The sequence below is a fragment of the Pipistrellus kuhlii genome, unplaced genomic scaffold (assembly GCF_014108245.1).
Source record: "Pipistrellus kuhlii isolate mPipKuh1 unplaced genomic scaffold, mPipKuh1.p scaffold_m20_p_40, whole genome shotgun sequence".
NCBI classification, from domain to species: Eukaryota; Metazoa; Chordata; class Mammalia; order Chiroptera; family Vespertilionidae; genus Pipistrellus; species Pipistrellus kuhlii.
The window spans coordinates 3,290,391-3,316,881 of NW_023425541.1; the positions used below are offsets into that span (position 1 = coordinate 3,290,391).

The 26,491-nt window shown below is 49.6% G+C and overlaps 1 protein-coding gene across 15 annotated transcripts; it reads left to right on the top strand.

Moving 5' to 3' along the window:
* Positions 1 to 25,435, top strand: MED12 (mediator complex subunit 12). 15 transcript variants are annotated; one of them, XR_006739830.1, is made up of 45 exons: positions 1 to 262; positions 775 to 879; positions 1,088 to 1,279; positions 1,416 to 1,572; positions 3,546 to 3,727; positions 3,905 to 4,015; positions 4,130 to 4,384; positions 5,110 to 5,256; positions 5,417 to 5,516; positions 5,638 to 5,774; positions 5,988 to 6,119; positions 6,477 to 6,603; positions 7,300 to 7,529; positions 8,883 to 8,963; positions 9,291 to 9,461; positions 9,663 to 9,807; positions 9,977 to 10,027; positions 10,320 to 10,438; positions 10,618 to 10,761; positions 11,206 to 11,369; positions 11,572 to 11,703; positions 12,111 to 12,338; positions 12,514 to 12,658; positions 13,061 to 13,181; positions 13,539 to 13,640; positions 13,729 to 13,854; positions 14,098 to 14,273; positions 14,451 to 14,630; positions 16,291 to 16,362; positions 16,779 to 16,927; positions 17,087 to 17,248; positions 17,506 to 17,617; positions 17,783 to 17,872; positions 18,374 to 18,483; positions 18,726 to 18,861; positions 19,159 to 19,320; positions 20,284 to 20,658; positions 20,852 to 20,999; positions 21,170 to 21,372; positions 22,007 to 22,084; positions 22,173 to 22,227; positions 22,303 to 22,390; positions 23,883 to 24,662; positions 24,871 to 24,952; positions 25,160 to 25,435. XR_006739830.1 is itself a non-coding variant. In XM_036411488.2 (45 exons), exons 1-45 carry the CDS (start codon positions 164 to 166, stop codon positions 25,201 to 25,203), a joined length of 6,567 nt encoding a protein of 2,188 aa, XP_036267381.1. In that variant the 5' UTR covers positions 3 to 163; the 3' UTR covers positions 25,204 to 25,435. The 15 variants fall into 15 exon arrangements, 2 of the variants coding, with proteins under 2 accessions (XP_036267379.1, XP_036267381.1); XR_006739831.1 differs by having other exon boundaries at positions 3 to 262; positions 13,741 to 13,854; positions 16,779 to 16,912; XM_036411488.2 differs by having other exon boundaries at positions 3 to 262; positions 13,741 to 13,854; positions 16,779 to 16,912; ... (2 more) ...; positions 23,883 to 24,144; positions 24,522 to 24,662.
* Positions 25,436 to 26,491: the final 1,056 nt, after the last annotated feature.

Consider the following 26,491-nt stretch of genomic DNA (forward strand, 5'->3'; position numbering starts at 1 on the left):
CGGTTTCCCTCGGTAGTTTCCGGCAATGATCGAGAGTTTCTAACCTGCCCCCCGTTGTCTCTCGGCCGCCGTCCTCGCCACCGCGGCCCCCCTGCGGCTCCCCCCCCACCCCCCGCCCCGGAGCCGGCCCGGCTGGCGCCGCCGGCGCTCCGGGCTGGGCAAGATGGCGGCCTTCGGGATCTTGAGCTACGAACACCGGCCCCTGAAGCGGCCGCGGCTGGGGCCTCCCGATGTGTACCCTCAAGATCCCAAACAGAAGGAGGTGCGCGTTCACAGACCGGGGCTCTCGCGGGGCCGGGGGCCGGCGCTCAGCACTGGAGGAAGCGCCTAGGCTTTGGGAAAGGGGGGACGGGGCGGTCTGGTGGGAGCCAAACTCCCGGAAGGGGGAAGAGTAAAGTGGGTGCGGGAGAGTGGGACCTGGAGGGCAGGGGGGCGGTTCCTGAGCGCGACTAGGGGACGGTGGAGGGTGGAGGGGCCACGCTCGAGGCGGTCCCCCCTCTCCACACCCCTCAGAAAGTTGTCGGAGGCAGCTTGGTGAGCGATGGCTGCTAGCCGGCTTGTGAGGAAAGAGTGATGTTGAGTGAAATCTGGGTGTGTGGGGCGGGTGAGGGTGGGGTCCAAATGAACATCAGGGCCTATCTCTAAACAGCAATCTGTGCTACTTAGAATCCTCCTCCTGCCTTGTCGTCCCCTTTCCCCCCTCTTTTTCTGCCCTCCACTCCCACCCCCCACCCCCCCAAGGAAAAATACTAAAATGCCATTTTCCTGTCTCAGGATGAACTGACGGCCTTGAATGTAAAACAAGGTTTCAATAACCAGCCTGCTGTCTCTGGGGATGAACATGGCAGTGCCAAGAATGTAAACTTCAATCCTTCCAAGGTGAGAAAATCCTGCCAGGCTGAAGGAAAAGGCTGGAAGAATCTGAGAAGGAGCAAAGGCCGTGGGTTGGGAAGACCTAAAGGGACGACCTTAAGTGGCCAAGTTTTCCTTCATAACCTAATGCTACCACATTGGCATTTGCCCATCAAAGGCACCACCACCTCTCCACCCTTTCTTTCCACCCTGAGGTATAGTTTTCTTTCCTCAGATCAGTTCCAACTTCAGCAGCATTATTGCAGAGAAGTTGCGTTGTAACACCCTCCCTGACACTGGTCGCAGGAAGCCCCAAGTGAACCAGAAGGACAACTTCTGGCTGGTGACTCCAAAATCCCAGAGTGCCATTAACACCTGGTTCACTGACCTGGCTGGCACCAAGCCACTCACACAACTAGCCAAGAAGGTGAGATACTGTTTCCTGTTCTTCAGGCCAAGGAGGGGATCATGGGTACCAAGTACACGCCTATGCCCAGAGTAAGCTCTATGACTGCAAGCTCGTGGTGGCAAAAGAGGTCTCACTATTTGCGATGTCTATCCAGGTCCCTATTTTCGGTAAGAAGGACGAAGTGTTTGGATATTTAGCAAAGTACACAGTGCCTGTGATGAGGGCCGCCTGGCTCATTAAAATGACCTGTGCCTACTATGCAGCAATCAATGAGACCAAGGTTAAGAAGAGAAATATTGACCCCTTCATGGGTGAGTAACTCCTAATGCCAGGGGTCCCACCACTGATCGCTTCAAGAAGCAATAGACCCTTGGAATTATTCTCCTTATCTGTATTCCTTGCTTATGTTTGTATGTTGCTTTCTCTCAATTACATCCAGTGTCTTGAGTGTTTACTATGTACATGTGCTAGGCCAGTGGTCGGCAAATGCATTAGTCAGCATAGCCAAATATCAACAGTACAACGATTGAAATTTCTTTTGAGAGTCAAATTTTTTAAACTTAAACTTTTTTTTAAAATATATTTTATTGATTTTTAACAGAGAGGGAGAGAGATAGAGAGCTAGAAACGTCGATGAGAGAGAAACATTGGCCAGCTGCCTCTTGCACACCCCCCACCAGGGATGTGCCCGCAACCAATGTACATGTCCCTGACTGGAATCGAGCCTGGGACCCTTCTGTCCGCAGACCGATGCTCTACCACTGAGCCAAACCGGCTTCGGCTAAACTTAAACTTCTAATGCCACTTCTTTAAAATAGACTCACTCAGACCATGGTATTTTATGGAAGAGCCACACTCAAGGGGCCATAGAGCCGCAGTTTGCCAACCATGGTGCTAGGCTATAAGGATGACCAGTACCGCCGAAACTGGTTTGGCTCAGTGGATAGAGCGTCGGCCTGCGGACTGAAAGGTCCCAGGTTCGATTCTGGGCAAGGGCATGTACCTTGGTTGCGGGTACATCCCCAGTGGAGGGGTGTGCAAGAAGCAGCTGATCGATGATTCTCTCTCATCGATGTTTCTAACTCTATCCCTCGCTCTTCCTCTCTGTAAAAAATCAATAATTAAAAAAAAGAATCTTAATCTCCTCCGTCTGACAGAGACTGTTCTCCTTCATGGACATGTGAACAAATGAATCTCGTTTAAAAAAAAAGGATGACCAGTACCTAATCCCTGCCCTTAGGATGCTTATAGTCTAGTATGTATGCCAAGGCAGGTATACGAATCACATAATTAAATATATAAGGTGTCAAAAGGGGAGGCAGAAGCTTCTTTGAGATGTCAATGGACAGAAAGATTACTTTCTTTTTTAAAATATTTTTTATTGATTTCAAAGAGGGAGAGAGAGAGATATAAAAACATCAATGATGAGAGAGAAGCATTTATTGGCTGCCTCCTGCACACCCCTACTGGGGATCGAGCCCACAACCTGAGCATGTGCCCTTGACCGGAATTGAATCTGGGATCTTCCGTCTGCAGGTCTACACTCTGTCCACTGAGCCTAGCTAGGTGAAAGATTACTTTCTTTTGGGGACGCCTGGCAAGGCTTTAGGAAGGTAGCATTTGACTAGAGCCAAAGTGGATGAATAGGGTTTAGAAGTACAGTAGTCCCTCCTTATCTGAGGGGGATATATTTCAAGACCCCCAGTGGATGCTTGAAACCACGAATAGTGAAGAATCCAATATATGCTGTTTTTTCTTCATACATACCTATGGTAAAGTTTAATTTATAAATTAGGCACAGTAAGAGATTAACAACAGTAAATAAAAGTAGAACAATTATGATAACATACTATAATAAAAGTTTCGTGAATGTGGTATCTTTCAAGACATCTTCCTGCATTCAAACTTCTTGTGATATGTGAGATCATAATGCCTACGTAATGAGATGAAATGAGGTGAATGACATACGCATTGTGATGTAGCATTAGGCTATCATTGACCTGATGATGTGTCAAAAAGAGGATCATATATCAGAAAGAGGATCGTCTGCTTTGGGTGATCCTGAATCACGGAGCCATGAATGACAGTGTCGATGGTTGGCCATCGGAAATAGGTGATATTGATGGTTGAGAAAATTTATTTATTTTCAGACCACAGTTGACTGTGGGTAACTGAAAGGCAGAAAGCAAAACCTCGGCTAAGGGGTGGGGTGGGGGTGGGGGGGAACAGAAGATGTTTAAGCAGAGGGACAGTATAAAATAGCCCCTTTCCGTCTTTCCCTTAGAATGGACTCAAATCATCACCAAGTACTTATGGGAGCAGCTGCAAAAGATGGCTGAATATTACCGGCCTGGGCCTGCAGGCAGTGGGGGCTGTGGTTCCACTATTGGGCCCTTGCCCCATGATGTAGAGTTGGCAATACAGCAGTGGGATTACAACGAGAAGCTGGCGATGTTCATGTTTCAGGTAGGGCATGCCATGTGGGACATTGGACTGAACCTGATCTCGCACTCTGCCCGAAGAGAATGGAATCTGCCTGCCACCTTGCCCTAGTTGTGGTTCTCTTCATCCTGTCACTGATTTTATCTGCCTCATCTCTAATAATCCCTGGGCTAAACTAATCCTTTCCCCTGCTACCCATAGGATGGAATGTTGGACAGGCATGAGTTCCTGACATGGGTACTTGAGTGTTTTGAGAAAATCCGCCCTGGAGAAGATGAATTGCTTAAACTGCTGCTGCCCCTGCTGCTTCGAGTAAGGTCTAGGATTTGGGGAGGGAGGGGTATCTGGAGGGTTAGAGGAGGAATCAGATGTGACAGCAGGGTCACTTGGAGAGAACTTGGGCTTTTGATCTTTGTGTCTTCACAGTACTCTGGGGAATTCGTTCAGTCTGCATACCTCTCCCGCCGCCTTGCCTACTTCTGTACCCGAAGACTGGCTCTACAACTGGATGGCATGAGCAGCCACTCGGCTCATGTTATGTCTACTCAGTCGACAAGCACACTGCCTACCACTCCTGCGCCTCAGCCCCCAACTAGCAGCACAACCTCTATACCCTTTAGTGACCTGCTTATGTGCCCTCAACACCGGCCCCTTGTTTTTGGCCTCAGCTGTATTCTCCAGGTAAGTACTGGGTGGCCCAAGGAAGTGTTAAGAGGCATCCTGAGAGGAGTGGGTTGGGTGCCTGTCCTAGAGAATGGGGGGTGATTCTGAATTGGAGGTGGGACTCAGCACTGAATACTTGCTTAGAGATTATTGCTTCTCATTCATGGACTGTTAGTTTAAGGTGACCAGACGTCCCGCTTTTGGCGGGACAGTCCCGATTTTTAACAATTTGTCCTGCGTCCCGTGGCGTTTTTAAAAAGTCCCGATATTTGGAAAGATTCTTTTAAGTCTTTTGGATTTTTTTTTAAATATATTTTATTGATTTTTTTTACAGAGAGGAAGAGCGAGGGATAGAGAGTTAGAAACATCAATGAGAGAGAATCATCGATCAGCTGCCTCTTGCACACCCCCCACTGGGGATGTGCCTGCAACCAAGGTACATGCCCTTGACCGGAATCGAACCCGGGACCTTTCAGTCCGCAGGCCGACGCTCTATCCACTGAGCCAAACCGGTTTCGGCTCTTTTGGACTTTTTTAAAACACCGCTGGACATGGGACAAATTGTAAAAAATCGGGACGTCTGGTCACCTTATGTTAGTTCCTTTTCAGTTAGAAGAGTGGATGAGGGGAGGGGCTCAGGGATGGAGTGATGCCATTACAGGGACTTACCAGAACTCTAAGGATGGGATTCTAGAGAGGTAGTCATGGTAACTGAGTGTGACATAGTGGTTCCTATCTGGCAGACGATCCTCCTGTGTTGTCCTAGTGCTCTGGTTTGGCACTACTCGCTGACTGATAGCCGAATTAAGACTGGCTCACCACTTGACCACCTGCCTATTGCCCCCTCCAACCTGCCCATGCCCGAGGGCAACAGTGCCTTCACTCAGCAGGTAAGTCAGACCAGTTGCCTAGTACCTCCAGATTGGGGGGGCGAAGCTCAATTATTCTTTCAACAATAGTGACTTGGAGTCCACTGGCACTATTCTTTTAGCCTGGGACCCTGGCCTTTTGTATGCCTTGGTGCATCCTTAAAGTCGATGTATATTTCAGGTCCGTGCAAAATTGCGGGAGATCGAACAGCAGATCAAGGAGCGTGGACAGGCAGTTGAGGTTCGCTGGTCCTTTGATAAGTGCCAGGAAGCTACTGCAGGTGAGTGCCAGATGATGGATAGTAAGAAGGATGTTTGAGGACAGGATGGGGATTGGTAAGGACAGAGGTCTGAGAGCTGGACTTCATAGGGAGGTAAATCCCCTTTGCCGCTTTTCCTCAGGCTTCACTATTGGACGGGTGCTCCATACTTTGGAAGTGCTGGACAGCCATAGTTTTGAGCGCTCTGACTTCAGCAACTCTCTTGACTCCCTTTGTAACCGAATCTTTGGATTGGGGCCTAGCAAGGATGGGCATGAGGTAAGCAAGAAGGGGAACCGAAGGAACAAAAAACTTTGCAAGAGCAACAGTATGAGGGGAAGACCTGGTGAGGCATGAAAACGGGATGTCTGAAGAGATGATATTACTGGGCCTGGGATGTTTTAAGATGGGGCCCAGGGTTTTAAGAAATCGGAACTGGGTTCTTTGTCCCCAGCTCTACCTTACTCACTCCTGTCTTCCTGTGGTCTCCAGATCTCCTCAGATGATGATGCTGTGGTATCACTACTGTGTGAATGGGCTGTCAGCTGCAAACGTTCTGGTCGGCATCGTGCTATGGTGGTAGCCAAGCTCCTGGAGAAGAGACAGGCAGAGATTGAAGCTGAGGTTAGGGAGCAGAGAGAAAAGAAAGTGGTTGGCCAGTGGGGCAGTGGCGACTGGGGTTGGAGACAGATGGAGCTGGTAGTGGGACCCTAGTTGAAGCTGTGAGAGTAAAGAAGTAGAGAACCCAGGGGGGAAAGTTGAGGATGTAAGGAGAAAGTAGAAAGACAAGAGGATTGATGTCAGAGAAGCGATCAAGGCTTCAGTTGGGAGGCAGTAAAGAAAATGGAGGTCAAAGGGGGAATGGAATTGAAAAGTTTGGGGTGGAGACAAAATAGGTGGCAGTTCCAGGATTACACATGGAGGAAGGAGTGAAGAAAACAGGTAAAAACCAATCCTGCAGTTTGTTCTTTCATCTTACAGCGTTGTGGAGAATCAGAAGCTGCAGATGAGAAAGGTTCCATTGCCTCTGGCTCCCTTTCTGCTCCTAGTGCTCCCATTTTCCAGGATGTCCTCCTGCAGTTTCTGGATACCCAGGCTCCCATGCTGAGTATGGATCCCTGCCACCCTCTGGTTACCTCGGCCTAGACTCAGTTACCCGTTACTGTCATCAGAAAGCATAATTAAGCACTTTCTGGTATATTTTTCTGTCTTGGGCTCTATGCTGAATGAATTTTGGACATAATTCTAGAGTCTTTGATCATTTTAGAGTTTAACAGAGTAGAGAAATAAGGAGAAAAATAAAACCACAAACAATCGAAGCATTGTCTCATATACTTAACAGCAAAGATGCTATATTCCTTTATGAGATGGTGTGTGGGGCATGAGGTGGGGTAACCAAAGATACTTTGTCCCTCTGCAGTTTTATTTTGTTTTGGATTGTTCCTCTTTTTGCCTACCTCAGGCACTCTAGGAGGAGCGTGCCTGAGGTGTATCCCTCTTTTTTTCTTTTTTTTAAAATATATTTTATTGATTTTTTACAGAGAGGGATAGAGAGTTAGAAACATCGATAAGAGAGAAACATCGATCAGCTGCCTCCTGCACACCCCCTACTGGGGATGTGCCTGCAACCAAGTTACATGCCCTTGACCAAAATCGAACCTGGGACCTTTCTGTCCGCAGGCCGATGCTCTATCCATTGAGCCAAATTGGTTAGGGCTATATCCCTCTTTCTGACCCCCTTTCTCCCCCCCCCCCATCTCTTGTGCTTCTCCTAACTCATTTTTTCTCATTCCCTCCTCTCTAGCGGACCCCCGAAGTGAGAGTGAGCGGGTGGAATTCTTTAACTTGGTACTGCTGTTCTGTGAACTGATTCGACACGATGTTTTCTCCCACAACATATATACTTGCACCCTCATCTCCCGAGGGGACCTTGCCTTTGGAGCACCTGGTCCTCGGCCTCCCTCTCCTTTTGATGACCCTGCTGATGACTCAGACCGCAAGGAGGCTGAGTGCAGCAGCAGTAGCAAGCTGGAGGTAAGTGAGTTTTTCTAGCCCTGGTTAGTTTCTTCGTATGTTCCCATCTTCCTGGCTCCCAAGGTCCTCTGAGAGTCCCTTACCTAATAATGTAATGATACCTAATTATGATGATAGTATTTGCTTAGTGCTTCTTGGTTTACAAGGCACTCTTGTATCATTCTTAAAAAAAAAAAAAATATATATATATATATATATATATGTCTTTTTAATGATTTCAGAGAGGAAGGAAAAGGAAGATAGAAACATCAGTGATGAGAGAGAATCATTGATCAGCTGCCTTCTGCCCAATTGGGGATCGAGCCTGCAACATGGGCATACACCCTGACTGGGAATTGAACTGTGACCTCCTGGTTCCTAGGTCAGCACTCAGTCACTGAGCCACCGCAGCTGGGCTCGCATTATTCTCTTTCATGTGATCCTAACAACTGCCTTGTGAGGTCATCTTAATCCTATTTTACTTATTTATAATACTTATTTGTTTATTTTAAAATATGTTTTTATTGATTTCAGAAAGAGGAAGGGGGAGAGAGAGAGAAATATCAATGATGAGAGAGAATCATGTATTGGCTGTCTCTTGCACGCCCCCACTGGGGATTGAGCCCAAAACCTGGGCTTGTGCCCTGACCGAGAATTAAACCCTGACCTCCTGGTTTATAGGTTGATGCTCAACCAGTGTACCACACTGGCTGGGCTATTTTTTCTCTTTTTTAAGAATATGTTTTTATTTATTTTATTTTAATACGTTATTGAGTTTAGGGAGAGGATAGAATGAGAAACATAGATCAGCTGCTTCCTGCATGCCTCCTGCTGGGGATCAGGCCACAACCCAATCATGTGCCCTGACCAGGAATCAAATTGGTGACCTCTTGGTTTGTTGGTTGACACTCAATCATTGAGGCACTGCAGCTGGGCTGCTTTTATTATTTTGGGAGAGAAGGGGAGAGGGAGGGAGGGAGGGAGGGAGGGAGGGAGGGAGGGAGGGAGAGAGAGAGAGAGAGAGAGAATGAGAATCATCAGTGTGAGAGAGATACATCCATCAGTTGCCTCCTTCCACTCCCTCCATACACATCTGACCAAGGATTGAACCTGTAACCTGGGTGTGTGCCCTGACTGGGAATTGAACCTGATTCCCTTCCGTGCATGGGACGATGCTCATACAACGTGGCCAGGGCTATTTATTTTATTCTTAACTGAGGCCCGTGGTGGTTAAATGAACAATCAAGGCCTGAGTCTAGATCCTCTGCTTTTCCCGATATGGTCTCCTGTCTCCAACTCCCCTGTCAACTTTTCTAGATTGTGGGGAGCAGCTCCCTGGGCTAAAACAACTCCGCTTATGTTCTGTGCCCTCAGGATCCAGGGCTCTCGGAGTCTATGGAAATTGACCAAGGTTCCAGTGTACTCTTTGAAGATATGGAGAAGCCTGATTTCTCAGTAAGTTAGAGGCTAGTGTGGAAGAAGCCACCTCTTCAGGGCCTCCCATGATGCCTCTTTTGGGAATGTCCTTATGCCCCTTTGTCCCCTTTTGTTTCTCTAAACCAGGGGTAGGGAACTTTTTTTGTCTGCCAAGGGCCATTTGGATATTTATAATACCATTCGCTTAATATAAAGTAATTCACTTGATATAAACTTACGTTGCTATGAAAAAAGCTCCTAGATTTATTGAGTTTCAAATCGCACATGCAGTTGCCTTAGCAGGGCCAGAACAAATTATTTTCCCACCTCTGCTCTAAGCCTTGTGCCCTTTTGCCTTTCTCTTAGTTGTTCTCCCCAACTATGCCCTGTGAGGGGAAGGGCAGTCCATCGCCCGAGAAAGCAGATGTTGAGAAGGAGGTGAAACCGCTACCCAAGGAGAAGATGGAGGGAACTCTCGGGGTTCTTTATGACCAGCCGAGGCATGTGCAGTATGCCACACACTTTCCGATCCCCCAGGTACTCTTCCCCTATACCCTGTGACCATCTGTTTTGAGCCCAGGTTTCTGTCCCAGGACCAGCGGAGGGGTTGCAGCTGTTCCGGAGGGTGCAGCGTGCTGGGAAGGGTTTGAGCACTGGGCTGCTGAGGGGCACGGTGCATGCTTTTAAGTGGAGGGAAAGAGATTCGGGCACGAGTCTGATGGTGCTGCCGGGATGCAGGAGGAGTCATGCAGCCATGAGTGCAACCAGCGGTTGGTCGTACTGTTTGGGGTGGGAAAGCAGCGAGATGATGCCCGCCATGCCATCAAGAAAATTACCAAGGATATCCTGAAGGTTCTGAACCGCAAGGGGACAGCAGAAACTGGTGGGTGTGAGGCTCCTTAACCAATCCCCCGCCCCCAAAGAATGCCCTAGTCAGTCTTCCCTTCCCTAGCATAGGGCATTCCCAGTCATGTCCCAATGTCCTGTCTCTTGGGGTCTCCTGAGAGCTCTAGTCCTTTTGAAACTTCCCCCCTCGTTCCCCCCCTCTGCAGACCAGCTTGCTCCTATTGTGCCTCTGAATCCTGGAGACCTGACATTCTTAGGTACCTCACAGTAAGCCCCATACTGCCCGCCCGCCCTCCCTCTCCCTTCCCTCCCTCATCCCAGCACCTCCCTGTAATTATTCCTCTAAGGTCCGCATAGTTTGTGGTCCTTGCAACCTTTGCCTCACTGTCCCCTTCGTCCCTGCCCCACCCCTTCCCTGGCCCTCCCTTCCCATCTGCCCTCTTCCCTCCCTCCCACCCACCCATAGCCTTTCCCTTCATTCCTCACCCAGCCCTAGTCAACTCATTTATCTTCCCTGTCCTGACTGATCTCTTTCAACTGTCCCCTTAGGTGGGGAGGATGGGCAGAAGCGGCGGCGCAATCGGCCTGAAGCCTTCCCCACTGCTGAAGATATTTTTGCTAAGTTCCAGCACCTTTCACATTATGACCAACACCAGGTCACAGCTCAGGTGTGGGCCTAAGTCCAGCACCCTTCCCACACTCTGGCCTTCCATACTGTTTTCCTTTCCTCACCTCCTTTCCCTCCTGAGCAGGGTAAACCTCCTAGTCTCATCCCCTTCCACCGCCATCCTTTCTTGCTTCCCTCCACCTCTCTCCACTCCTGTCTCACTCCCACTGCCCTTATCAGGTCTCCCGGAATGTTCTGGAGCAGATCACAAGCTTTGCCCTTGGCATGTCATACCACTTGCCTCTGGTGCAGCATGTGCAGTTCATCTTCGACCTCATGGAATATTCACTCAGCATCAGTGGCCTCATCGACTTTGCCATTCAGGTGGGGAATTGGTCTTGATAAGGCTGGAGGAAGGGGTTTGTACTGTCATAATGGATAGGAGTAGAAGCTCAAGTCAGAGTCCCAGGCTGTTTGCAGGGACAGAAAGATTAGCACAGGGGAGTGGAACATGAGCTAAGACGGCAGGAAAAGAGACCCAAATGCTCCCTTGGGAGGCCCAAGACACAGATTAGAGCATCGGGTATAGACTGTCCTCCCACCGTTGGAGTTTGTAGAATTCTATCCTGGAGACTGATCAGATCGTTGATGTGGCTGATGTTAATAGAATAAAGTTCTGTGGCATATAGCAGCAGGGCCCTTATAGACTGAGGCGGCTCCAGCAGGAAGGGGCTGGGGCTTGGCTTTGCCAGTTTCTTCTAAGAAAGTGTGGGATTGTATATAATATGTGGGGCCTGTTCTCGTTTCTTACCCTACTTGCTCTGCTAGCTGCTGAATGAGCTGAGTGTAGTCGAGGCCGAGTTGCTTCTCAAATCCTCTGACCTCGTGGGCAGCTACACTACCAGCCTATGTCTGTGCATCGTGGCTGTCCTGCGGCACTACCATGCCTGCCTCATCCTCAACCAGGACCAGATGGCACAGGTCTTTGAGGGGTAAGCAGGGCTTCGGAGTTACCGAAGCACAGAGGGCTCCCGTGAACACCGGTGGGGCTCTCACCGTGGACGTGCATGACGTGCCGTCCATGGGGGTGGGGTGAGGATTGCCAAGAGACTTTAATCCGTGTCCAGGGACCTTTGTGTCCCAGCCCATGCACACTTATCTTCTGACCCTCTTGACCTTCCTTTCTCGTGACAGGCTGTGTGGTGTAGTGAAACATGGGATGAACCGGTCAGATGGCTCCTCTGCAGAACGCTGTATCCTTGCTTATCTCTATGATCTGTACACCTCGTGTAGCCATTTAAAGATCAAATTTGGGGAGCTTTTCAGGTAAGAGGTGAGAGGTAAAGGGTAGAGAATGGAACCTTATCCTTTATCCTTCCCATTGTCGCCCATCTCAGGAGCAGAGCACAGCCCAGGACCCTGCCGCCTGTGCAGGGTTGTTTGGGGCCTCTGCCTTCCATGTGTTCTTAGTTCCTGAGAGTGGTCCTCCTTCCTTGTTGGCATTAGCTCCAGCCCATCCCTGTGGGGCCCACACTCCTCCCCCTGCCTTCAGAGGCACCCGTGCTTTCTTCAAACTGGGTTCTTGCCTCATCTGTTTTGTCCATCTCCCGTTTTCCTGTCCCAAGGTTCTTGGTCTCTCACTTTCTCCTCTTTTTCTCTCCTCCCCCTTCCTGATCATCTCTCTGCCTCACCAGACCTTCAACACTTCTATCTGCTTTCCCCTACCCCTGCAGTGACTTCTGCTCCAAGGTGAAGAACACAATCTACTGCAACGTGGAGCCATCAGAATCCAATATGCGCTGGGCACCTGAGTTCATGATTGACACTCTGGAGAACCCTGCTGCTCACACCTTCACCTACACAGGGCTAGGCAAGAGTCTTAGTGAGAACCCTGCTAACCGCTACAGCTTTGTCTGCAATGCCCTTATGCACGTCTGTGTGGGGCACCATGATCCCGATAGGTATGGGGCGTACTGAGTGAGGAATGGGCACTGCGCTCCGGCCCCATATTGGGAGGGATGAGATGCCCGGGAGGTACTGCAATCTTGGTTATTGCCGGAGTGGAAATAAAAAGTTAATGGATGTGAGGTTTTATGGAACAAGGTTTTTCCTGAGGGCATTTGTACTTTTCCCCAGGGTGAATGACATCGCAATCCTGTGTGCAGAGCTGACCGGCTATTGCAAGTCACTGAGTGCAGAATGGCTGGGAGTACTTAAGGCCTTGTGCTGCTCCTCAAACAATGGCACTTGTGGTTTCAACGACCTCCTCTGCAATGTAGATGTGAGACTTGGGTGGGGTCCTGCTGGGGCCTAGGCCACTTACCAGGGCAGGAGTCTACTCAGTAATCAAGTGATCAGGGACAGAGATTTTAAAAATAAGGTATATTTTTATTGATCTCAGAGAAAAAGGGAGAGGGAGAAAGAGAGAAGCATCAACGATGAGAAGGAGTCATTTTTCAGTTGCCTCCTGCACACCCCACACTGTGGATCAAGCCACACCCTGGGCATGTGCCCTGACCGGGAATCGAACCGTGACCTCCTGGTTCATAGGTCTATGTTCAACTGCTGAGCCACACCGGCTGGGCGGGTACAGAGTTTTATTCAGTCGAGGCATACCATTTTGAGTTTGATTTGGTACCCTGTCTTCCCTCTGAGTCTTAATGTCTGTCTGCTTTTTCTCCAGGTTAGTGACCTGTCTTTTCATGACTCCCTGGCTACTTTTGTAGCCATCCTCATTGCCCGCCAGTGTTTGCTCCTAGAGGATCTGATTCGCTGTGCTGCCATCCCTTCGCTCCTTAATGCAGGTAAACTACCAATCCCCTAGAATTTCTAGATCCCAAATTTCAACACAGACTTCAGTGTTCAGTGTCCGTCTCCCTGGCATCCCCAGAGGAGGGAGGGAAGTATATTTGTGGTGTGTCCCCAGCTGGGGAGCCGCTTTATAACCTGCATTTGCAGCCCTGACCTGCCCATTTTGTGACCCTTCGGGGAACTCCTCATACAGCAAAACAGTTGGCTGCTCCACCTCTTCTTCAGCATTATCTTGTTGTTGTTTTTCTTCCTTTGCCTGAGCTCATGTCCCCTTTTACCATCCCTCCTCCACAAACCTATATACAATCTGCTTTCCTTCTGCCCGATCTGCCTTGTCTTCCTTTCTGTAGCTTGCAGTGAACAGGACTCTGAGCCAGGGGCCCGGCTTACCTGCCGCATCCTTCTCCACCTTTTCAAGACTCCTCAACTCAATCCTTGCCAGTCAGATGGAAGTAAGTGGTCCTGATCTGAGCCAGCCTGCAGTAGAAAGTGTGGCTACCCCACCCCCACAGTTTCTACTTTTGCTTACCCTGACTTCAGCTCCCTTCCCAGACAAGCCTACTGTAGGAATCCGCTCCTCCTGTGACCGCCACCTGCTGGCTGCCTCCCAGAACCGCATCGTGGATGGAGCTGTGTTTGCTGTTCTCAAGGCTGTGTTTGTACTTGGTATGGGGGTAGGAAGGTAGTGGTGCCAGAAGTGTGTATAGGGTGGAGTGCCAGCTAAACTACAAAAGACAGTCTCTCTCCTGAAGGTGGTCTCCCTGACCTTGAGGGGGGAGAGGAGGGAGGGAAGTATATTTCTGTTCCATGGGGCAGGCCTCGGGGAGTTGCTGCCTCTGTGGGTCTGGGGTGGGTCTCCACACAGAATTCGGATCTCACCCCTCCCTATCTCCCGCCTGTGGACCACAGGGGATGCGGAACTGAAGGGTTCAGGCTTCACTGTGACAGGAGGAACAGAAGAACTTCCAGAGGAGGAGGGAGGAGGTGGGACTGGCGGTCGGAGGCAGGGTGGCCGAAACATCTCTGTGGAGACAGCCAGTCTGGATGTCTATGCCAAGTACGTGCTGCGCAGCATCTGCCAACAGGTCAGTCTCACCTTCCCCCCACACCTAAATGCTTTTCTATAATACAGTCCTGTTTCCAGCCATGATCACGCCACCTCTCTACTATACATTGTGTCCCTCACCAACTCCCGCCCTATCCCCCTTATTCGTGACCCTCCTTTCTGGTTGCCCCAGTCCCCTGATAATCAGCCTCCTTAGGAATGGGTAGGAGAACGTTGCCTTAAATCGCTATGTGAGGACAGCAATGACCTACAAGACCCGGTGTTGAGTAGTGCCCAGGCTCAGCGCCTCATGCAGCTCATCTGCTACCCACATCGACTGCTGGACAACGAGGATGGGGAGAACCCCCAGCGGCAGCGCATTAAGCGTATTCTCCAGGTAGGCCAAGGCATTGGGGGTCTTGTAGAACGCAGTGGAGTCCAAACTTGGGGTCAAACTATGGGAACCTTGAGAGAAAAAGAGATGAGAAGTTAAGCAGGAAGACAGACAAGGATGTGGGCGAGAGAAACAGCTCTAGCATGGGCTTAGAAGTAAAGCCAAAATGGTCTAGACTCTAGAATAAACTGTTGGTTAAGGGCCCAGCTATCTGGATGCAGTGGGACTTAGCTTACTGGCGGTGGGGCGGGGGCGGGGGTGAGGAATGGCATCTGGGAGACCTATTTTTTGGCCTTGTGTTTTTGGCATTTTGGCCATAGCTCAGTAATGAATGGTAATACTACTCAATAGCAACTACACTAGAATGTCTGCTTCATGCCAGCTACTGTGCTCAGCACACTATGTATATTTTCTCATTTAATCTTTACAACTCTGTGAAGTAGGTATGAGTATCTCTGTTCGACTGGTAAGGAAACCGAGGCTTGAAGAGGTCACACATCTACCGTGTTTCCCCAAAAATAAGACATCCTCCGAAAATAAGACCTAGCGCATGGAAAGATAAGACATCCCCTGAAAATAAGACGTAGCGCAACTTTGGGAGAAAAAATTAATATAAGACACTGTCTTATTTTCGGGGAAACCGGGTAGTAAGCTGAGACTCAGTATGTGAACTTAGGTACGCCTTTGCCCTTTTTGCTTAACCACACAGCTTCAGACAATCAGGTGACTGGAGGGTGGACAAATAAAGCCATTAAGGAGAAGCTAAAGGAATGAGGTCTCTAAAGTCCAGAGGAGATAATCCCAAAGAGAGATTAGCTAGCAGTATAGCCTTGGGGTCTGGAAAGGACTTTGAGCAGCTGGTTTGAAACAGGAGAAGCAGGCTTCAACTTTAACATCAAGGATTTAGGTAAAGAGTTAAGCAGAACTTCCTTGTGCTAAAGAATGTGAGGCCCGCCCAGCTGGTGGGGCTCAGTGGTTGGATATTGACTTATGAACCTGGAGGTCGACAGTTCAATACCCAGTCAGGGCACATGCCCAATTTGCAGGCTCAATCACCAGTCTCTCTCATCATTGATGTTTCTATCTCTCTCTCCCTCTCTAAAACCCATAAAATATATTTAGCAGAAGCCGGTTTGGCTCAGTGGTAGAGCGTCAGTCTGCGGACTGAAAGGTCCCGGGTTCGATTCCGGTCAAGGGCATGTACCCTGGTTGCGGGCACATCCCCGGTAGGGGGTGTGCAAGAGGCAGCTGGTCGATGTTTCTCTCTCATCGACATTTCTAGCTCTCTATCTCTCTCCCTTCCTCTCTGTAAAAAATCAATAAAATATATTTAAAACAAGAACAAAAAAAAAAAAAAAACCAACCATAAAATATATTTAAAAATAAATAAGTAAAATAAAAATATTTTTTTAAAGAAGAATGTGAGGCCTTGAAACAGGAACCTGGGGAAAGATGTGAAATCTTTCCTGAACCACTTTTTTCAAAGGTTAGATTTTTCGACCATTTTGAATTATTTAGGTGTAATATGTCCTAAAGCTGGGGCCATAGAGCTCCCTCTCAATGTGTGGTTCAAGGCTGTGAGAGATCAGGAACTGGCCTCGGAGTAATGAGTGGTTGTGGGTGACATGAAGGTGACTAGCTTGGGGTGGGATCTCTATTACAGAACTTGGACCAGTGGACCATGCGCCAGTCTTCCTTGGAGCTGCAGCTCATGATCAAGCAGACCCCAAACAATGTGAGTGGTGCCACGGCCCTCTCTTTCCCAGGCTCATTTCTAGCTCGAGTGTTAGGTAGGTGGCCCACCATAAAAGAACGTTGGTCCTACCCTGGGTTCTTGAGATAAGAGAGGATGGGAAGATGGCAGATATGTAGAGCAGTGATAAAGGAGCTGGGTTGGAAGTGTTAGGACTCTAAGTTGTGGGAAGGGTTGGCGCTGGTAGTTGTGGAGGCCATTTCCGTAAGGAGGTGTGCAAAGGAGAAGACTGGGGAACTGGAAAAATCTGCAGGGCCTGGAGGGTATGAGTTCCAGCAGACTGGTGTCCGTCCCCTCCCATTAACCTCCACAGATACCTTCATCTGCCCTCATCTACCATCTCTTTTCCTTCACCCCAGCTTCCCATTTAGCATCCCTGTGCTTTTTCTCTTCCCCAGGAGATGAACTCCCTCTTAGAGAACATCGCCAAGGCCACAATCGAGGTTTTTCAACAATCGGCAGAGACCGGGTCATCTTCTGGGAACACTGCAAGCAACATGCCCAGCAGCAACAAGACCAAGCCCGTGCTCAGGTTGGGTAGACATGTGTTAGTACCCATTCCCTTATAAGTTTCTCTGATGGCAATGTAAATGATTTCAACCACGTGGAGACAGATGTCAGGCATGTCCATCAGGAGAGGAGAGGATGGATTCTACCAACCTTGCCTGGCTCCTATGTAACCCTGTGGACTCCATCTGTCCTCCAGCTCTCTAGAGCGCTCTGGTGTCTGGCTGGTGGCCCCCCTCATTGCTAAGCTGCCCACCTCAGTCCAGGGGCATGTGTTAAAGGCTGCTGGGGAAGAATTGGAGAAGGGCCAGCACCTGGGTTCGTCTTCCCGCAAAGAACGTGATCGACAAAAGCAGAAGAGGTAAAGCAGCTGGAAGGGTGGGGGGGCAGAGTCAAGAGGTAGAAAGAGGAAGCATCCCAGTGACGAAAATATAGGGCAAAGGGGTGAGGAAAAAAAAAAAAAAACGTGGAAAATCAGACGGTAAGCATGGGCAACATTGTGCAAGCAGCTAGATCTTAAGATAGTAGGGCGTGGGGCTTGGGAGAATGAAGTTGGAAGATTCCAGATCTCCAGCCCATGGGCCTATTCTTTTTCTTTTTCTTTCCTCTCATCTCTAGCATGTCTCTGTTGAGCCAGCAGCCCTTCTTATCCCTGGTACTGACATGTCTGAAAGGGCAGGATGAGCAGCGTGAGGGACTCCTGACCTCCCTCTACAGCCAGGTGCACCAGGTACAGCTCTCTGGGTCACGGAGCCTGGAAGGAGGGCAGAGAAAGATGTGCCCAAGAGGCCACTGTGTACTCGGAACCTTCACTGCTTTCTGTGAACACAGTGGGTGCTTTGGAATGGAAATGAGGGGATCCCTGAGCGGTGTGTTATTCTTGTTTCTGTTTCAGATTGTTAATAATTGGCGAGATGACCAGTACTTAGATGACTGCAAACCAAAGCAGCTAATGCATGAGGCCCTCAAGCTGCGGCTCAACCTGGTGAGAAGGGGAGCTGGGAAGAAAAAGAAGGGCGGGGGGGGGGTGGCCCTAGAATTGCAGAGTGAAGAAGCCTTAGCCCAAGGAGGATAGGGGGCTGATGGCGGGCCCATACTGTTCTGGGGCTTCAGGCATTCATCCAGCTCTCCTAAAGGACGCAGGCCCTGAAAGTGGTTAAGGACCCTGAATCCTAGCAGGGACACTGCCTCAGTTATCCTAGATTCTGGCCGGACCCTAGAAGATTTAGAAGCTCGTTTTGGAATGTTGGATAGAATCCTGGACATCCCTTAGTCCAACTCCTGTCATTTAATAAGTAAGGAAACCAAGACCCAGAGGTGTCAGTTATTAAGTCATTGCCCTGAGTTCATGTAGCAAGTAATAGGTACAACTGGAATGCTGACCTCAGGTGTCCCTAGTCCACCCAACCCAGGTTCTGATCCAAACTTTCCTTAAATGCTGAACTTCACCCTGAGCCATCTGACTGACCTATTATGGCCTTGGCAGGTGGGTGGCATGTTTGACACTGTGCAGCGTAGCACCCAGCAAACCACCGAGTGGGCAGTGCTCCTCCTGGAGATCATCATCAGCGGCACTGTCGACATGCAGTCCAACAAGTAAAGCACCCCTCCCCTCCCTGCGTTTTGTGCCCAAGAGGGTCCCCCTTCCCTCACACCAAGTGCACAGCCGCCCTCCCCCATGATCCGTGTGACCCATGCAGTGGACTCAGAGGCCTTGGGTTCCCCACCTGTTTTTGATGCCCCTGGGGTGACATCTTAAGCACCATTCTCTGCTTGTATCCAACCCCCAGTCCTTTATTCTCACCTTTTCTCCGGTTTTCTCCCGGGCTTCCTGTCAGCGAGCTCTTCACTACTGTATTGGACATGCTGAGTGTGCTCATCAACGGGACCCTGGCTGCAGACATGTCCAGCATCTCTCAGGGCAGCATGGAGGAAAACAAACGTGCCTACATGAACCTGGTGAAGAAGCTTCAGGTGAGCAGAAGAGGCAAGCGCAAGGCTTGGGGAACAGCAATCTTCTTAGATCCCTGTCCCCTGACCTTGCAGCCTCTGGGACTTAGCTCTGGCCAGAGACCCCCACCATTTCCTTTCACAGTCACTTTTTCTTTGTTATTTGTATAGCAAGGATTGACTGAATGGTTTTTTGTTTTTTTGGTTTGTTTGGTTTTTTTTGACTGAATGTTTTCATGCAAGGTTCTGTGTTGTCCCAAGATTTTCCACCCCTATGTTTTTGTATTCTTGAACTCTTGTCTCCTCTTATTGTGCCTGCAGAAGGAGTTGGGGGAACGCCAGTCAGACAGTCTGGAAAAAGTTCGCCAGCTGTTGCCACTGCCCAAGCAAACCCGAGATGTCATCACCTGTGAGCCACAGGGCTCCCTTATTGACACCAAGGGCAACAAGATTACTGGCTTTGATTCCATCTTCAAGAAGGAGGCATGTTTCATTGTCTTTCCGCCCCGCATTCTCTACCTCCTGCCTTTTCCCCCTTTGGACAAGAGCCTTTCCTGCATCAACCTCGTATCTACAAAGGCTCATCAGGCTATTGCATTCATCAGGTTCTGCAGTGAAAGTCGCCTCTGCAATGTTGAGCTCATCACTATCTTTACTTACATTTCTTCTCCCCATCTTGGGAGTCTCAACCTCTTTCCTTGATCTCTTCATTCACCGGTACCCACCGTTCACCACTCCTACTCACCTTTTAACATACCACCCATTTCTCAGCACTTCACCTTCCTCTTTCCACCCACTTCCTGGCCTCCTCCAACGCTGCCTGCACCCCACCCATCTGTCTGGCTGACAGCCCACATCTGATACCTTCATCCCTGCATTTTTCTCCCTCCACTCAGTCATCTCTGCACAATTTTCTTTCCCCTCTCTCTGTTGTAGTATTTGTTGAGGGACTATAATCAATGTGTATAGTGGAGAGGGTGAGGAAGAAGAGGATCTAGAATTTGAAATCCAAAGTCCAACTCACTCATGTCTTTTTCTGTCCCATGTGTCTGTCCCCTTTCCTCAATGTCTCTGTCTCTCTCCACCTGTCTCTTTGTCTCCCTCTGCCTACCTCTCTCTTCCTGTTTTTCTTTCTTTCCCTTTCTTCCTGTCTTTAGTCTCTAGCTGCCTTTTCTCTTTGTTTCTGTCTGTCTTCCTCTGAATGTCAGTGTCTATCTCTCTCTGCTCCATACACCCATCGCCTTCTCTCTTCTTAACTCTGTCTCCTGTGTGCATGTTTGTGTGTCCATACTCATCTGTCTTCATCTGACCATCTCCCCTGAATCTGCCCGTTACTTTTTTTCCCTTTTATTTCCTGAAGATATTTTCCCCTTCCTGTAAGTCCTTAAGGTCTGGCTTCTGTTTGACAAGCCTTAGCCACTTATTGTTTCTCATTTTCTGGAGCAGGGTCTACAGGTTTCCACCAAACAAAAGCTCTCTCCCTGGGATCTGTTTGAGGGCTTGAAGCCGTCAGCGCCACTGTCTTGGGGCTGGTTTGGAACAGTCCGGGTGGACCGGAGAGTGGCTCGAGGTGAGGAACAGCAGCGCTTGCTGCTCTACCACACACACCTGAGGCCCCGGCCCCGGGCGTATTACCTCGAGCCACTGCCGCTGCCACCAGAAGATGAGGAGCCCCCTGCTCCCACTCTGCTAGAGCCTGAGAAAAAGGCTCCGGAGCCCCCCAAAACTGACAAACCTGGGACTGCTCCAGCCAGTACTGAGGAACGCAAGAAGAAGTCTACCAAAGGCAAGAAACGAAGCCAGCCAGCTGCCAAGACAGAGGTTAGTGCAATCTCCGTGATGCTTCTGCTGCCTGTCTCTATGGTTCTTCCAGTTTCTGGTTTATGGGAGGGGTGGGGGCATGTGGGGCAGGGGTGCCTTGGAATTATAATAACCATGTAGATCCAACTCCCCCTCACCCCTCCCAGCCCACATCACCCGCACCCCTCACCTTCCTCTTCTACCATTCACATAGGACTTTGGAATGGGCTCAGGACGGAGTGGCCCCTATGTGACAGTGCCTCCAGACCTCCTGCACCATACTAACCCTGGTTCCATAACCCACGTTAGCTACAGGCAGGGCCCCATAGGCCTCTACACCCAGAACCAGCCACTACCTGCAGGTTAGTGCCACCCCAGGGACTAACTGTATCTCCCACTCTCAGAGACTTACCTGGATTCTTCCTGCCTCAGGGATGATGTCCCTCATCCAAGAAGCTATGAGTAACCGGGACACCTAGCTGGGGATGGAGGGACAAAGAGCCTTGAGAGGTCAGTCTGCTCGCATTTCCAGGTGGCCCTCGTGTGGACCCATACCGCCCTGTGCGGTTACCAATGCAGAAGCTGCCTGCCCGACCACCTTACCCTGGAGTGCTGCCCACAACCATGAGTGGTGTCATGGGACTGGAACCCTCTTACAAGACCTCCGTGTATCGACAGCAACAGCCTGCAGTGCCCCAAGGACAGCGCCTTCGCCAACAGCTCCAGGCAAAGATAGTGAGAGGGGCGATAGGGAGGGCCCCCAGGGAGAGGGGCATTTACGGGGCACAGGACTGAGGAGACACTTGGGATCTTCACAGGGACATGCAGAGTGGGAGATACAGTTAGTGAGATGGCAGAAAATGTTTTCTGAGTTTAAATTTGTCCGCTTTTGGCTCAGTGGATAGAGCATTGGCCTGCGGACTGAAGGGTCCCAGATTCGATTCCAGTCAAGGGCATGTAACTGGTTGCGGACACATCCCGGTGGGAGGGGGGGTGTGCAGGAGGCAGCTGATGGATGTTTCTCTCTCATCCATGTTTCTAACTCTCTATCCCTCTCCCTTCCTTTCTATAAAAAAAATCAATAAAATAGACAAGACCGGTTTGGCTCAGTGGATAGAGCGTCGGCCTGCGGACTGAAGGGTCCCAGATTCGATTCCGGTCAAGGGCATGTACATTGGTTGCGAGCACATCCACATTAGGGGGCATGCAGGAGACAGCTGATCGATGACTCTCTCATCGATGTTTCTAACTATCTCTCTCCCTTCCTCTCTGTAAAAAATCAATAAAATATATTTTAAAAAATCAATAAAGTATATTTTAAATAAATAAATAAGTAAATAAATTTATTTGTCCCCTTTTTCCCTTTTAGCAGAGTCAGGGGATGTTGGGCCAGTCATCTGTCCACCAAATGACTACTAGTTCTTCCTACGGTTTGCAGACCTCCCAGGTAAGGGCACAAGATGGTGAGAATTAGGGAGCTTGAGGCAAGTTGCTCTGCACGCTCTTGGTCCTGACTCTCTCCTCCTTTCATCCAGGGATATACTCCTTATGTTTCTCATGTGGGATTGCAGCAACACACAGGCCCCGCAGGTACCATGGTACCCCCCAGCTACTCCAGCCAGCCTTATCAGAGCACCCACCCTTCTACCAATCCTACTCTTGTAGATCCCACTCGCCACCTGCAACAGCGGCCCAGTGGCTATGTGCACCAGCAGGCCCCTACCTACGGACATGGGCTAACTTCCACTCAAAGGTACCCAAGAGAGTCGGGCTTGGAAAGGCACTGAGGTACAGAAGCACATTTGATTTGGAAAAACGTGCCTGGGGTGATGGGACTAATCAGTCCTTCCACTTCTGGAGGTGGAAAGAACACTTATCTGGCCACATAACCAGTTGCTACAAAAATGCCAGAGCTGGAAGGGATCCTGGCAACCAGTAGTCCCACACCTGCTTCTCTATATTTCTTTGCGGCCCAGAGAAGGAAAATTATTTCTATGACTATAGTAAGGGCAAGTCTAGGGTTCATCAATGCACTGTATGATAAGTTGGCATAAAGCCAGTGTTAGAACAGTCTTAACTCTGGAGTGGACTAATGAACTTATCCTCTCACTATTCTGAACATTAGTTAGGCCTAAGTTAAGACATTGTTATTGTGTCCTGAAGGTTTATAGCTTAGGGTCCTTTACTGAGAAGTAATAACTGCTCACTGTGTGGCCAGCACTACTAGGACTGGTTGGAGTGAGGAAAGTTATTTTTTTTTTTTAAACTATGAAGTCCCTCACCACAAAGAATTGTTACTCTAGTTGAGGAGATGAGACTTACCCAGAAGAACATTTAGAGAACACTGAGGAAAATCATAGCCAGACGTGCCGTTGTGTGCTGTGAAGTAAAGTGGGAATCCAGAAAAGGTGCATGGTACTGTCATTGTGGGCCTGAGTCGTCAGAGGAAGTGTCACAAAGGAGATTGGACTTGTGTTGAAGGATGGATATGATTTGGATTTGTGGAGAGGAGGAGAAGGAAGGGGATTCCAGATAGAGGGCATAGCACGAACAAACATGGGAGCCAAATGAGGAGAGTGGCTGAGGACAGGTAGGAGAAGAACTTGGATGGAGGTAAAATTGGTGTCGGGAAAGTAAGGGATAGGCTAGGAGTGGGCAGGTTGAAGAGGACCTTGACTGCTCAGTGCAGAACTGAGACACAATTCCAGAAAGAGCTCTTTGGACCTGGAAAGTGACATGACCAGTTGGACATGTCTAGAGATTAATATGGAATGCTTGCATAGGATGCATAGAGACAGTGCGAGAAGACTTGAGACGGGACCTGGTCAGTAGCCTGGTGTGGTGATGTGCAGATTGGGGTAAGGAAAGTGGAAGGAGCAGTAGGACTCAATTGTCTTTAAGCCCCTGAAATGTTATTGGGGATTACCACTGACAACAAAAGCCTTACAAAGTGTTAACAAAATGCCTATCCTATGCTAAGATTTTTTTTCATTGTTCTAAGAGAAAAAATAGCTAAAGCAGAATTGAAAAATTCCTAGCCATGAAGGTTATGAGACACTGAGATGGGGTATTGTCTTTTCCCCTTTCTCCCCTACTTAAAAAGCTGCCAGGACCCAAATGGCTCTTCTGATTAGCGACAGGAGGAACAAATGAAATGACTGAAGTGTCTTTGGGGTCAGGACCTGGGGCTTTTCTTTCACCTCTCTCCCTGCCCCATGCCTTGATCTCTGGACCTCTCTTTGTAGGTTTTCACACCAGACACTGCAGCAAGCACCCATGATAGGTACCCTGACACCACTGAGCACTCAGGGTGTCCAGGCTGCTGTCCGATCAGCTGCCATCCTGCCTGAACAACAGCAGCAGCAGCCGCCGCCGCAGCAGCAGCAGCAGCAGCAGCCGCCGCCACAGCAGCAGCAGCAGCAGCAACAGCAGCAGCAGCAGCAGCAGCAGCAGCAGCAGCAACAGTACCACATCCGGCAGCAGCAGCAGCAGCAGCAAATCCTACGGGTAAGGCCCAGGAGTTCATAGGGGACCTGGGAACCCAAGGAGGAGGAGAAGCCCAGGCTCCTCCTCGTTGTTATCAAGACTAACTGAGGCAGTACACAGAAAGCGCCTGGCAGAGTGGCTGGCATGCAGTAGGATCTTAGGGAGTTAGTTTCCCCTTATGCCCACTTTGGTTTTGTGGGGGTCCTATTGGGAGAGAGTTGGGGGTTGTCTACTGAGGACTCTGGATTGGGTATCTTTCTCTGCAGCTCTCTGAGGAAGGAGGGCACTGAACCCAGTTTCCTCCCTGCTGCCTCTTCCCCTGTCCCTATCCCTCCATGCCTGGGCTCAGATGCTTGCTCTCCTTAGCAATATCTCTTACGTTCTCATAGCAACAGCAGCAGCAACAGCAGCAGCAACAGCAGCAGCAACAACAAGCACACCAGCAGCAGCAACAGCAGCAGCAGCAGCAACAGCAGCAGCAGCAGCAGCAGCAACAGGCAGCGGCTCCTCCCCAGCCCCAGCCCCAGTCCCAGCCCCAGGTAGCTGCTGGACTCCAGCCCCGCCTCAGGGACAGCTGCCCAGGTTGGGCATGCAGCCAGTGAACCAGGTTGGGGACAGTGTGCCATGTGGTAGAAGGAGGCGGCAAGGCATGGCACACTGAAAAAGGGATGGGGAGATGGGGATAGAGAAGGATGTGGAAGATTCCGAGTAGAGAGTTTGAGTTCAGTCTTCCAATTTCCACCTCAGTTCCAGCGCCAGGGGCTTCAGCAGACCCAGCAACAGCAACAGACAGCAGCCTTGGTGCGGCAGCTCCAACAACAGCTCTCCAGTAAGCCTTCCTTCCTTCCCAGGAAAGTCCCGTGAAATAAATTGGGGGCGGGAAGGGGCAAGTACCTAGGCCATTGCTTCTAATAGCCCATATTGTGGGGGCAAGCATTATATTACATCCCTTTCCTTGGCACCTGAGTAGCTCTTCCCATGCATATCTACAACCCTGCTTGGCATCCCACCCCTGATCCTCTCTGGTTTTTCACAGATACCCAGCCACAGCCCAATACCAACATATTTGGACGCTACTGAGCCATCTGGAGGAGCTGCTTGTGACTGGATGTGGCCACATCCTTTTCTCTGAATTCTCAATTCCCCTTCCTGGGCTAACACCAGTAATGGTTGGGGCTCTTCCCTCAGGCTCCATTTTTAATGAGTTTTTAGTATTTTTGTTAATGTAAGGCATTAAGCTGTTGGGTTTTGTATATTATTTATATTGAGACCCCAGAGCTGTTGTACCCAATACACAGAGCTTCTTTGCAAAGGGCACGTGTGAGTTTTGCATATCTGGGAAGGGCGGGCCCTTGGGAGAGTAGTGGAGGCTGGATGGACAAGTTAGAGCCTTTATTCTGTTCAGATCATCTCCCCTGTTTACTTTCTCTCCCCTAAATTTCTCAGTTGAATTGGATTGCTACCCTCTCTTTACTTCTCCATCCTGGCAACATATTAAGGTTTGAGTCCTTAGTCTCTTAAGAAGGGCAGCTTATGTTCTCAGCTAGATGATACAGCTTCTGGGTAACTTTCCTTCATGGTGGATGTACCATTGGGATTGGGAAGGGGCCAGAGGGGGGAAAAAAATCAATGGAACCTGACTCTCCTTCCACTCATCCACATGCTGAGTTTTGAACAAGCTTCAAAGTGGTGGAGGGGGTGACAGACACTGCCTACACATTTTGCCACTTTTTTGTGATCTCCATCATGTGCCAAGTGGTATCCTCGACAGAAATCTCCCTTGAGATTCACATTTTGGGGATGAAAAATTGCTCTGCATTAGCAAGTGTCACCTTTGAATAGGTGGCTGAAGTCTGGCGTGGTTCCAGGAGGAAGAGACACCAGTAAAAAGAAGCACCCTTTTCTTTGCTCTGTTGCTGGAACTGCTTGCTTTTACACTACTCACCTTGGCCATTACCCAGGGTAACTGTTGGTCACTCCCGTTTTAAAGTAGATATAAAATCTGCTGCAGAGTCTCAATTGATACTATGCAGGGCCATTCTCAGCCCCTTTGCCTTCAGGTTTGTTTAAATACATTTTTATTGATTTCAGAGAGGTAGGGAGAAGGAGAGAGGGATAGAAACATCAACGATGAGAGAGAATCACTTGTTGGTCAGCTGCTTCCTACACTGGCGATCGAACCCACAGCCCAGGCATGTGCCCTGACCAGGAATTGAACCAGGACTTCCTGATTTATAGATCGATGCTCAACCACTGCGCCATAGGGGCCAGGCCCCTTGCTTTCAGTTTTAGGGCCCTAGATCAAATGCCATCCGGGAGAGTCAACTGGTTTACTACAATGGAGTCCCCTGGTGTGCCCACCTGGGGC

Excerpts from the sequence above, each read along its gene's own strand:
- MED12 (XM_036411488.2), top strand. The coding sequence starts at position 164 with ATGGCGGCCTTCGGGATCTTGAGCTACGAACACCGGCCCCTGAAGCGG. Across the intron at positions 1,573-3,545 it reads AAATATTGACCCCTTCATGG|AATGGACTCAAATCATCACC; the intron begins GTGAGTAACTCC and ends TCTTTCCCTTAG. Across the intron at positions 6,120-6,476 it reads AGGCAGAGATTGAAGCTGAG|CGTTGTGGAGAATCAGAAGC; the intron begins GTTAGGGAGCAG and ends TTCATCTTACAG.